At 41.0% G+C, this 13,419-nt stretch overlaps 1 protein-coding gene across 1 annotated transcript in view; it reads right to left on the reverse strand.

Moving 5' to 3' along the window:
• The window catches only part of sez6b (seizure related 6 homolog b), a 147,475-nt gene that overhangs the window by 40,344 nt on the left and 93,712 nt on the right, over positions 1–13,419 (reverse strand). Inside the window, exons 5-6 of the mRNA XM_008278856.1 lie at positions 13,016–13,184; positions 5,507–5,673 (exon numbers count right to left, since the gene is read on the reverse strand). Of these exons, the coding sequence (XP_008277078.1) occupies positions 5,507–5,673; positions 13,016–13,184 (336 nt within the window). The remainder of the gene's footprint in view (positions 1–5,506; positions 5,674–13,015; positions 13,185–13,419) is intronic.

Below are 13,419 nucleotides of genomic sequence, written 5' to 3' on the forward strand. Positions count from 1 at the left end.
GCTAAATTATTGATTCTATTACTGCAACGCTGTCTGACCAAATCACCACACGCATGAGTTAAAAACAACAATTTTCAGAGAGACTGTTAGGAATGATAGAACAGCTTGGTCTAGCACGCTCATTTAAGTCAGTGTCAGCCGTCATGTGGTCAACCGTTTTAGTACGCTGTGTCCATCACAGATGAAGCGAGAGCCTTTCTTCCTGTAGGGGCATGGACAGCTAAACAGACACTAAAACGGCTCGTTCAGAAGAGGGCTAATCAAGGTTAAACAGTCACGGTTAAATCAACCATCTTTGTAGTAATTTGAGCTGAAAAATTGAAAGATACATTTTTGAGTCGTGACGTTTTATGCTTTTTTTTTTTTTTGCTGAAAGGGGGTAAAATATGGGACCTTAGGAAGTCCAGAAGTGCAAACTGTGCATTTTGAAGACAGAAAGAAGAAGAAAAAAAATCCTACCAGAATTACAATTGCCCATTATCATGAAGAGGTTATCTGTTTTCCATGATGGGAATGGTCAGGATAAAGGGGAGACCATCACATTTGTTAATGACGAGCTGAACAGGATTATACTCTGTTAATGGCATGTTAATGAGGTCCGTTAGAAATGTGCATGGCTGCTCCCTTTGGACTTAATCCCATTTGTAGCAGTGAAGCGGGAGCCTAAGCAGATTTCACTGATTGTATTTCCAAGTACTCCTTGTGGACCAGAAACGAGCCGCCTATCTGATGGTAAGTGCTAAGACAAATGTAGGAGCAAAAGATAAGAGAAGCTCAGTGATATCTCACCCGCACCAAGAGATGAATCCCTGACAACAGTGCTTGAAATGTACTGTAAAATGCATCACAGACTCTAACATATACAGTAGGCTTAGCTTATGCTGGTGGAAGCTGCAAGCTAATATTGTGTCCCAACAGACCTATTCTACACCACCAGAGAACCAAGAAGTATGCAGCGCCTTTATGAATTATAGGTGGAATGCACTCCATTAAATAGGATTGCACAAGCAAGGGACATGAAAAGGAAAAAAAAAATCAGTAATGGAGATACTTTGATGCAGCAACCCACTCATGTATCTGTTGCTAGAACTCTACCCAGGCAGTAATTTAAGAGAAACATTTCTTTTCATTATCTAAGAAGTATATTAGAGACGTTTTTTTTTTTTTCTCTCTTCTGCATCTGACAATTTCTATTGAACAGATATTAGGGTTGAAAGAAAGTCATGTTTAATGGCATCATTTCCTCCAAGATTTTCATGAGTGATTAAGATTGACTTCAGCAGTTGATCTCTGTGCAAATTTAAATAGGGCCCATTTGATACACTGGGCAACAAACACTACAACAGGAAAGTCTAAGGAGCTCAACACAGATCTAAAAAAATCAATCATTGACTTGAATAAGTCAGGAAAGTCACTTGCAGCCATTTCAGAGCAGCCACGGATCCAACAGTCATCTGTGCAAACAATTGTTTGTAAAGTGCAAGGTACAGTTAAACACCTCCTGGTCAAAATGGCAGTACTTCCGATTTTTGACTACGGTGACATACTTTATAGATCCACATCCAAATCCCTCCTCCATAAACTGGACACTATCTACCACACGGCCATCCGTTTTGTCACTGGTGCCCCCTCAACGACTCACCACTGCACTCTGTACAGCCTGGTTAACCCTCTCTTCACTCCCACAGGCAAACCCATTGGTATTTGTTCATTTATAAAACTATCATAGGTCAAACTCCGGCATACCTACGTTCACTACTCATCACCTGTCACATCAGCCACTCACTTCGCAACAGCAACCTCATCCACCTCCTCATCCCCAAAGCCTGCGCTGTCTTTGGCCACTATTCATTTCAGTTTTCTGCAGCCCTCGACTGGAACCACTTACAAAAAACACTCAAACTAAGTGTCTTTATAGCTTTATCTTATTTTAAAAATATGCTGAAGCAACTATTTACCGAGTCCTGTACCGGCTTGTAGTGTATTTTATCTTCAAAACCTTTTATTGATACGTTTTGTTCGTGTACTGTTTTTTATGGATGTATTGTATTTTCTGCTCTGTGCTGCCTCTTGGCCAGGTCGTTGTTGTAAATGAGAATCTGTTCTCAATTAACCTACCTGGTTAAATAAAGGAAAAATAAAATAAATACAGTTGAGTCAGTGGTGATCTGGAAAAAACACAAGCTATCACCTGCTGCTGAGAGACAATTTGTCTGGATGGTCATACATCAATCAAGAATCACCAAAAAGCAGGTCTGCAATGAATTAGAAGCTGCTGGAACAGCTGTGAGTAAAATGTTAAATCTTTCAGTCAGTGAATTTCAGGATATCATGCTTTACTGACAGCAGCACTCGAGCTGCATGGACTCCACATGTTTGTTCTGACCTGATAACCCATGGTATCCCAGCAAAAAGCTTCAAAGAGAGAAAAAGAGAGTTCCAAACAGCTTCCTGCCATGTTGAAAAATGTTTCGTGTTTCAGTCACGCACTTCTTCCCATCATCTGACGGGATCTGAACCTGTCGGTATCATGTCTGGATGAGAACTCTGGTAACTTTCCTGGCAATCTAACTAGGTTGGACCAAGTAACATTTCTGCAGCCCTTGAAACTGAACTGCATGCGGTTCTTTGAAGTTGTGTGAAGTGATGTTGGGGATGTTTTTTTTCACATTACAGCACCAATATAGGTCCAAAAACATCACAGGGAGAAACAGACACAGTTTTCTGCATAAATCACAGAACACCTTCTCCTTCACTTTGCCCGACAACTTTGCACATAAACACAAACACAGAAGTTCTAAAAAGTAAACGGTACTGTGATGAAGACAGGGTCTGTCACAGGTCAGATTAAAGAGACTCATCAATCATGATTGCAATCCAGGTTTTGATAAAACAAGAGCAGAGGTTAAGTTTGTTGCTTCTAGCGTTGCCATGGTGATGGCGGCACGCATAGACACAGCGGCCGCTCCAGGAGACAACGAAAGTGAACGTTTTGAGTGTCTTGTCTATCCCAGACATTCATTCCGCAAAACTTGTGGCCGGGAGATTTTGCTGAGCGTTAGGACAGTGAACGGCGCTGAAATTTCGGCGATCGGTTGTAATTTGGACATACTACACCAACACGGAGTCTGATCGGAGACTACACTGGCAGCTACCCGAGAGAAAAGGAAAACGGTACGTATGTAAACAAAGGAGGAAGAGAGGATCCATGAAAGGCTAAAGGCTAAAGGCTAAAGGCTAACCCCTCCAGACCAGCAGGACTGTCGCTGCTACTCTCCAATGTCCGCTCCCTCCACAACAAGCTGGACGAGCTACATTTGCTGAGAGAAACCCTCAGAGAGTGGAGGGACTACTTTGTGTTTGCTTTAACAGAAACATGGCTCCATGACAACATACATACAGCTGGATGTTACAACATTATTCCGGGCGGACAGACAGACAGCTAGCTCTGGGCAGCATCTGCGTCTTCACCATTGTCACACCACCATGTGTGTCTCTTTGTGTCCCTGAAGACCTACCAGGACCTGAAGAGGTTCACCATGTCAACGTGATGGCGCGCACGGACGCAGCGCCCCCTTCAGGAGACGCGAGAGTGAACGTTTAGTGTCTTGCCTCTCCCAGATGTGAATTCCGCGGAACTTAAGTGAAGAAACGCTCTCTCATCTTGCCTGTTCTACTGTGTATGTACAGCAAAATGACAATAAACCTGATCTGATCTGATTTGATTCGTGTAGGATGAGTTCTACTGAGTTTATGAAATACCTGCAGCATTGGACAGCAGTAGGATCGATGTGTGTCCAAAGAGTTGCACACATTTATGCACAACAGCAGTAACATCTCTGAATATTTATAATATGAATTAAGTTAGATCAGAATCTTAGATCAAGTCACACTGTGTACTTTCTTTTTTTTTTTAGATTAGACTGATGAGCTGTCATGCAGTCACAGATTATCAGCTGCAGTTAAATCATTTGTTACATAGCAGTCATCCTTAAGCTGAGTCTGAGCTCCATTGCGTCTGTAGGGACATTTTAATTTTACTGTTGATAAATTAGTTGTTAGATTGTCATCACACAAGGACAGAATTTTTCTGCTAAAAAAAATGTTATTTGTTTAGATGTAGTCTTTTGTTTTAGTGTATTATTATGTATTACACATCACTTGATGTACTGTCCAATCTGGCATGTACGACAAATATTGCACGCCTGCCGTGACTCTGTCTGTGGCAGGTATGTCTGAATGAGGAACATTTACATAAAGGTGACCTGTGTTTGAATGACAGAACCACCACTTTAACAGACGGTGGAGCCAGCAGAATTACATATTCCGTGTCTGAAAAGGGCTTAAATGGACCATGAATGTTTTGCGGGGTTGAGTTCAGGTGACTGTGGAGGAAAGCCAATGACAGACACCATTCCTTGGTCGTCTTTGGTCTTCAAGTCAAAGCTTTGAGGTGTGTTTGGGCTCCGTATGAATCCTTCTCTACAAAAATGCAACCCAGGGGATGGAGCGTAGCTGCTTCTCCTTGCTGTAGGTGTCCAACTCCAGAGTAACAAACTCCTCCAGACTTGAATATTCCCAGCAGCATGTCTCGTTGTCTCTCCTGTTGGACACCTTTCATACCCTCTTCTGTTGCTGCTACTAACCTATACTGGGATTTGTCAGTAAATAGAACTTTTTCCGTCATCCATTGCAAAATGCTTCTCTGTCTTAGCCCACATCAAGCAATAATGCACAGCATACAGTTTAACATCGAAGACATTTAACATACTATTTGGAGCTCAATGGTGTGCTTTTTAGCTTTAAGAGTTTTCAACTAGATGTAGGTCTGAATTCAGATCACGCTCTGCTCTTCGTATTTCACAGTGTAATCAGATTAATGTTTTTCCAAGTAAAATAATAATTTTAGAAATTAAACTGTATTTATATTTCAACAATAAATATTTAGTAGTGGTTAAATTTCACAATTAGATATTCAGCTGCTTCTGAAAGTGTAATTACCGCAGCCTGTCTTATTTCCATATTATTTTGTTTTAAGGGATAATGAAAATGATAACACACCCGACTACTCTTCCACCTTTTTGCTTAACTGCTATAAAGTTTTCTATCAGTCTTCAAGTCCCCTCCACCAACCTCTTCTCTGTTCTCGTTTAAAAAGAGCTTTCATGCAGCTCATGCTTATCAGTCTTGAGTACCTGAATTTCCTCCATTTAGCAGTTTAGCATCCATTCACTCTGCAGTAAACTTTTACACCATACTGTTGAAGGTCTAAATTGATTATTCACTTAGGATCCACAGCAGGCCTAAGTTTCAGACTGATCTTACACTGCTCTGAGTCTGAAGCAATTAGTGAGCGTGCAGCTTTTTACACGATACTTTTAGCATGAACACTTTCTGATGTGTTTGCTGCCGTGTTTTCACCACATTTATTTTTGTAGTTTGTGACATCACGCAGGAATCCACATGACCATCCTGTGCTTCTGCTATCCGTGGCTCTTGTGCTTACCTTGGTATCTGATGGCAATGCCTGTGGATGTGCCTGTAGCATCTGTAGTCAGCTCAATGAAGAGATGCCTGGATGTGCTGAGGAGACCTTCATTAGGCAGATATTCCACCTCATATGAATCATAAAGCACAGCTGCATCGATGCTGTTACCATTCTTGATCAGCAGCCTGGAAAAGAGGGAACAAAAACTCATTTAGCAGGGCTCCCACTGGCCATGAAATCAATACCTGGGCTACTTTAGAATTTAAAAGACTGTACTTGATTCTTGTATGTATAAATCTATGTGTAGAGAGCTGTATTTTTTATATTAAAGCTGAACTCATGTCTTTTTTTTTTGTATTACCAATTCATCAAATAACTACATACAAGTAATGAAAAAGGAATTGCGGATACTGATTGAACCTGCAGGGAATTATCAGCAACTCTGCAGCTCTACTGAGCTATTTTGCCTCTTCTCACTCCTTGTTTTGGATTTCCAGCAAGCTCTGTTCTCGTTAACCTTGTTTTCAGCAGCACACAGCTGGTTTCAAAAAGCTCTGAAAACCTATTGTACACCACCAACCAACCACCAAACAGAAAAAAAAAAGGGTTAGTAACTTGCTCCTGAACATAGATGAGCACCTGGGAGCTAAAGAGCCAGATGTTTTTTTCAGGTGTTGATAGAAGAAGAAAGCAGAGATAATATGGGCTTGCCCAGCTCTAGATGAGTCCCACTGTTGCTTTTTTTGTGTGGCAGAATACGTGCAGCTTTTAAGGACAATGTTAAGTCATATAATTGATAGTTAGTACTTGTTTAGCCTTTTCATGTTAGCCTACTAGATCCTGGGAAAAGCATCCCATAACCTGCAGTTCTGTTTAAACAAAATACAGTACTGACACATGATATAATCAGTTCAGATTGCAGTCCTGTTGTCCAGATGTGCACCAGCATTGAAGAGGTTCTTTCTGAGCTCATGCTTCACCTCTCCAGTCGGGTTAAATGAAATTCAGCTTTGTGGTTTTTCGTAATCTTGCAGACAAACAGGTGGCCTGTTTGTGTTTGGTTTAACGTGTCCATTAACTGCTCCAATTTTAGGTTATTTTTATGGAGTAACTACACAATAGCTAACTGAGGTTTCGATTCCGACTATGGTAGGTGCATATTTAAAACAGGAAACTGGTGTTTGAACTGTGTAACTGATGTCTAATTACAGCAGACAGTGCAATTTAAAAAAATACAGATTAATTTGTTTTCTCTGTCACAAAATGTTGACTGATGTTGAGGTTTGTCTTACCACTGCTATGCTCATGACACCCAGCTTCATCTTTCCTTTCCACTAGACAAGCCAACAATCTCAGCACAGGTCTCAGCGTGCCTCACTGGTATCTCATATTGGTTACTAAAGCCACCTTCAGCTGCTTGAATTCCCCTCATCCAGGTCTACAGGCAGCCTTCTTTACTATGATCTACAAATGAACACTAACTAGTCCCAGCATCTTAGTCACAGCTCTCTCAAAGGTGCATTAACCAAATTTGATTCAGTCAGCAAAATACATTTCTGCCGTTGAAGTCCTTTCTCTCCCAAAAGTACTTAGTACACTATATTGCCAAAGGTATTTGCTCACCTGCCTTGACTCACATATGAGCTTAATTGACATCCCATTCCTAATCCATAGGGTTTAATATGACGTCGGTCCACCCTTTGCAGCTGTAACAGCTTCAACTCTTCTGGGAAGGCTGTCCACAAGGTTTAGGAGTGTGTTTATGGGAATTATTCACCATTCTTCCAGAAGTGCATTTGTGAGGTCACACACTGATGTTGGACGAGAAGGCCTGACTCTCAGTCTCCGCTCTAATTCATCTCAAAGGTGTTCTATGGGGTTGAGGTCAGGACTCTGTGCAGGCCAGTCAAGTTCATCCACACCAGACTCTGCCATCCATGTCTTTATGGACCTTGCTTTGTGCACTGGTACACCTTCATGCTGGAAGAGGAAGGGGCCATCTCCAAACTGTTCCCACAAAGTTGAGAGTGTGGAATTGTCCAAAATCTCTTGTCATGCTGAAGCATTCAGAGTTCCTTTCACTGGAACTAAGGGACCAAGCCCAGTTCCTGAAAAATAACCCCACACCATAATCCCGCCTCCACCAAACTTCACACTTGGCACAATGCAGTCAGACAAGTACCGTTCTCCTGGCAGCTGCCAAACCCAGACTCGTCCATCACATTGCCAGATGGAGAAGCGTGATTTGTCACTTCAGAGAACGTGTCTCTACCGCTCTGGAGTCCAGTGCTGGCATGCTTTCCACTACTGCATCCAACACTTTGCATTGCACTTGGTGATTAATGGCTTAATAATTGTAACCCATTATTAAAACCCATTCCATGAAGCTCTCTGCGCACTGTTCTTGAGCTAATCTGAAGGCCACATGAAGTTTGGAGGTCTTTAGTGATTGACTCTGCAGAAAGTTGGCGACCTCTGCGCCGTATGTGCCTCAGCATCCGCCGACCCCGCTCCATCAGTTTACATGGCCTACCACTTCATGGCTGAGTTGCTGTTGTTCCCAATCGTTTCCACTTTGTTATAATACCAGTGACAGTAGACTGTGGAATATTTAGGATCAAGGAAATTTCACAACAGGACTTGTTGCACAGGTGGCATCATATCACAGTACCATGCTGGAATTCACTGAGCTCCTGAGAGCGACCCATTCTTTCACAAATGTGTGTAGAAACAGTCTGCATGCCTTGGTGCTTGACTTTATACACCTGTGGCCATTGAAGTGACTGGAACATCTGGTTTTGGTTATTTGGATGGGTGAGTGAATACTTTCGGCAATATAGTGTATCTCACAATTCTACTTTAGCCTTTTCTTTACAAAAATGACATTTTCTAGGTACTTAGATGTTAAAACACCTGCAAGCTTTGTAGCACTTGTGTGAAGTGGAGTGTTGTGGTACGTCTTCTCAAAGGATTCTTCTTGTTGTACTGTGGCTTGGAGTGAACCTCGTAGCTTTAGACTAAAGTGTCTGCCAAACAGGTCTGTTTAAAACCTGTCTGACAGTGTTCTCAATAAACTGGATGAGCACAATGTTACTTTTACAGATAGGAATGAGTGCTCCTACTATGGGAATACAACCCAACTTAAAGTAAATAACAGCTTTATCCTTAAGTAACCCATTTACTACCATTAGCACACTGAAAGAAGGTGTCAGACCTAGCTTCACCGTGTATTGGCATCTGAGTTTGGGAGGTTTATTGAAGTAGTCAGACTCGATGTTAATCCTCTGAATGTCACAGCCCTTCACTTGTGGCTCCGTTCCTTTATGGTTTCCTATGCAGGTCTGCATTGATCTCGTCCTTCTTTGCGCTTAAGTATTCTTCTCAGGTAGAAAGAAAGAACGTGTAACTGAGCCTTGGTGTCAAAATAAAGTCTATATTTGCATTTATTTCATGTGCTTCTATTCACACTGACACAACTGAACTGAATGAAGGGAAAATGTTCTTCCTTTTCGCTCTAGTTCTCTGAAGTGGTGAGCAGTCTTGTTTCTCCCACAGGTGTGTTGAAAAGCATTTTGTGTGATGAATACAATGAGTGTAAAATATATTGGAACACAACAGCTCACCACCCACAAGGCCATGCTGCTTTAAGATGGCTCAGCAGGTAACTAGAGCATCACTCTTCCTCAGGTTTAAGCTTTAACCACGAGCGCACCACATGTTGTCATGTGGATAAATGAATGCTTGACTCAAAAATCTGAGTTGAATCAGGGATCTTCGACAAATGCTTCAATCTCAGGGGTGACTCTAGCTTGCTGCATGCAAAATAACTTATTAATGGTGACATTTTAATGAATTTTTAGACTGACATTCAAATGAAAATATGCTATATCCAACCACTTTATTTTATTCCTGCAGCAACTGCATGGTTAACTAACTTCAGCTGACATTTTCCACTGTCAAAAGGCTGCTGACATTAGGTAACCAGCAGAGTTCAGTTTAAATCAACATGGCCAAAAGCTTCTCAGTTTATTACTGATTACTTACACTGAGTGATGATAAGGCTCAGATTTCTTGCGTTACAGTGTCACAATGAACTCAGGTGGTAGAACAGTTGTCCTCTGACCATAAGGTTGGTGGTTCGATCACCGCCCCCTCCACAGTCGAAGTGTCCTTGGGCAAGACACTGAACCCAAAGTTGCTCTCAATGGCAGGCTAGCGCCTTGCATGGCAGCTCCGTCGCCATTGGTGTATGAATGTGTGTGTGAATGGGTGAATGAGAAACATTGTAAAGCGCTTTGAGTGCCGCAAAGGTAGAAAAGCGCTATATAAGTGCAGTCCATTTACAATGTGTGAGCTGTGCAGTTCAGCCAATAGAGGAAATACAACATTTTTGCTTTGTTAATATGGGACTATTCTGTATTGAGAATCAAATGCGTCGTTCCTTGTTGAATCAATCTGAGATGCAATTTGTCCTGTATGTTTGTAAGTGGAGCTGTTAGTATTAGGATGATGTATTCTTCACTTAGCCTACATGTACATCCCGTTACCTTTATTTTTTTTTTAATGGAAATTACTGCAAGGGACAATCCAGACAGACATGTCCCTACTACCTCTACCTGTGCTCTATGCTTCCAAATAAGCCTGCCTTGGTGCAGTTTGTTTGTGACATGAACACCAAGCAGAAGCAATAATGAAAAACATTAATGTTCACGAAATGGAAAAAAGATTTTTATTTACGTTTCTATCACTATAACTGACATACAACATTAAGCTATAGTATATTAGTAGTGTAGTGTAGTATAATGCTCATGATGAGTTCAGTCTTTGTGAGGTTTTTATCTCACCAGAAAAGGCACCAAAATTGTCCAGACATGAGTCATCAGTCAGCCCGTATGACTTCATGTTTTATCCTTTTGATTTATTAAGAAACAGTCACTAGACCACGACCATATAAAGAGCTAATATATATCCAAAGATGCAGTTAAAGTGGTTGTTTCAGCTCAGATTATTTTGTTGTATTTGCACCACTTGAACCCATTTTAGAAACACTACAAAAACAAACAAACAAAAAATCAACTAAATATTATGTCCTGCCAGTAGTAAATTGGTGCATCTGTTGGTGGAGCCACTAATCCATCAAACACATGCTGATGATTTTGGTATACTTCTGTAGAGTTTATCTGATCAAGCTTGAAGCCCACAATACCAAAGTCACTGAAGTGGTATGTACAGAATTACCAAAAAAAAAAAAAAAAAAAGCAGATGGTGTTTAACAAGCCAACAGACCTCGGCTCATTACACTAATACCTTTTACACTCCTGCCAATTCTCTATCCTCTCCACATCATCACTTCTCTCTGATCTTCTCACTTTCCTCAGAACTGTCCAGATGTCTCTTCATATCTGTGAGGTCTACATTTGTAGCGGGAGTGTAAGAGCAGCCCGGAGCAGCTATTGGCTGGAAGACAAAATGAATTATTCAGCTAATTTGCCCCCTGTGGCTCCTCTTTTCAGTCCTCTGTAATGAGAGCCCCATGCTGCTAAAATGACACTCTGCTGTCACTGCTATGCACTGCACTGACAGCCAGTTGTTATCCTGCAGAGTCCTCAGAGGCAATGTTTCTACAGAGACAAACCAGAAGGTATGAAGCTCAAGAGGCCTGCACATTGAACAGGAGTGAAGGACTGTTCACAAGTAAAGACGAAGGTAATACATCACAGTTAACAGGGCATGAACCACGAGACAGTAGTTACACTGGCCTGCAAGCGTTTTCTGACATCTTTCAGTGCCATCGGTTTAGACCATTTAATATCTGCGTACATACCTCAATTCCAAAACTGTGCAACAAAACCACTAAATCATTTTCCACAGTTTTTATATTTCTCTCGGTTGTTTGTCAACGGTGGGCAGCACGGGAGTGCAGAGGTTGGTGCTGTGGCCTCGCAGCAAGAAGCTTCTGGGTTTTAAATATGCTGGTGGGCTGAAGCCAAGCGTATCACGACAGCACACGCTGATAGGAAACAAAGCGTTGCCATACTTGTGCTTCAGTGGCAGTTTGGTCAACTGCTCAGCTGATCACTCCAAGTTTAGCAAACTGCCAAAAGGAAAACTCTGAGCATCTGTAACTGTTATGTGCACATTTGACTAAAAATACCAACAACTGTACATCAACAACTCTTAACAGATAAACTTCCTCTTGTTCTAAACCTTAATTTATTTCATAATTGTAGCCTTCACAGCCTAAGTAGGAACATTCGAGAGTCTGTGAGTGTGAAGATTGGGATTGGCTCTGTGTTAACCTGTGATGAGATCTGTCCATGTTGTGCCTGTAGACCATCTACATCGTAAACAGATGGATGGAAGTTCATCATTGTGTCATCTTTAAATCTAAAGTGAATTCGTGTGGGGCAGCGAAAACAATTTATAAACATAACAACCCTTTGAATCAAATACAGTAGAGGTTTTAAATGTATTTGATAGATCCCTTTGTACATTAGCATGGTCTCCGCCATCTCCTGATGGGCATATCTGGTTCCTCAGCACTCTGTTGTGTGCACCAGCTAGTTTCTAACTGTATCTGTGATATTGTCAGAGTGCTGGTCACCTGGCAGCTAAACAATGAGCTTAAATTCTGAACTCAGTGCATCAGTCACAACTACTTTAATAAACTCTGTGGACATTGATCTGATTATTCTCTTATTATTGTTTGCACAAAATCTTGAATTATCACTGTCAGTGTTGAAAACAGGATCATGTTTTATGGAAATAATTAATAACAGACTCTTAAAGTTTGGGGAAAAACAAAATACATTGTGCGTATTATGTGTACATTTGGTGCCAAAGTTGTTTATTGAATGCATTTCTTTCATGCATTTGTGAATTGCCAATAACTATGTTTACCATCTTCCTCCCTAATTTTGCTGGTGCATCACTAAATCCGTGGAACAATGTGAAACCACTGATAGAACAGAATCAACTGTGCTCAATGCACGTGTGTTCAGATTGTCCAGATGCAAGAACATAATGGGGATCCATTCATGACAAAAAAAAAAGCTCCATAGAGTTACTGCAGGCCTAAAACCCCACAATGGCAATTAAAAAAAAAACAAAAAACAAAAAAAACAAACTCTACATTTATAAATCTGATGCAGCCACTTGAACATTTCATTGCTAAATGTAAATTGCAAAGTCTTAGTCGGGCACAGTGACACAAAAATGTTCATTTTGTTTGGATTTGAATTAAAATTTAATGTAAAAATGGTCTCTTTAAACCATGATGGAATTCTATTGGAATACATAATTTAGCAAAAAAAATCTGGGCTCTTTAGATGTGGTGGTGTCTTTAATTTTACTACTGGGGGATGTCAGCATTTAAAAATTGTAAACCTTGTGGGTTTAGTTGAAATGATCAAAATAAAGTATACAGTGTAATAGACTGTTTTAAATAGTTGTGTGTGTGTATACATGCAGTGACTCCATCACCACGGTCCTTAAATAATGTTCAATCATCTTCACATAAAAGCTTACCGATCATCATCCTCAGCCAGCGCAACCTTCTCAAAGTGGATGTGCAGTTTCTGGCCCTCAGGGGCCTCCAGCACCCAGTGGCAGGTCAGGTTGTTGCTGTAGTTGCTGGGAAAACCAGGAGAGACGATCCGTCCGACTGTGACGTTCCTGATAATACCACCACAGGCAGCTGACAGAAGGAGGAGAGAAAGTGAAAAAAAAATTAAAATAAAACTGGGATAAACATTTCACATTTAAATTACATTGAATCGTAATCTTGCTAACTAACTGGTGCTGTCCTGTTCCATATTACCATTACCTAATTCACCACTACCAGTGTCAGTGTAGAAAAACAGGCTGGAACCATGTCAGAGAGCACAAGGATGCAGTTACATTTTGATGATGCAATCAAGAACTAAAGCAAT

This window comes from Stegastes partitus, unplaced genomic scaffold (assembly GCF_000690725.1).
Source record: "Stegastes partitus isolate 25-593 unplaced genomic scaffold, Stegastes_partitus-1.0.2 Scaffold135, whole genome shotgun sequence".
Taxonomy (NCBI): Eukaryota; Metazoa; Chordata; class Actinopteri; family Pomacentridae; genus Stegastes; species Stegastes partitus.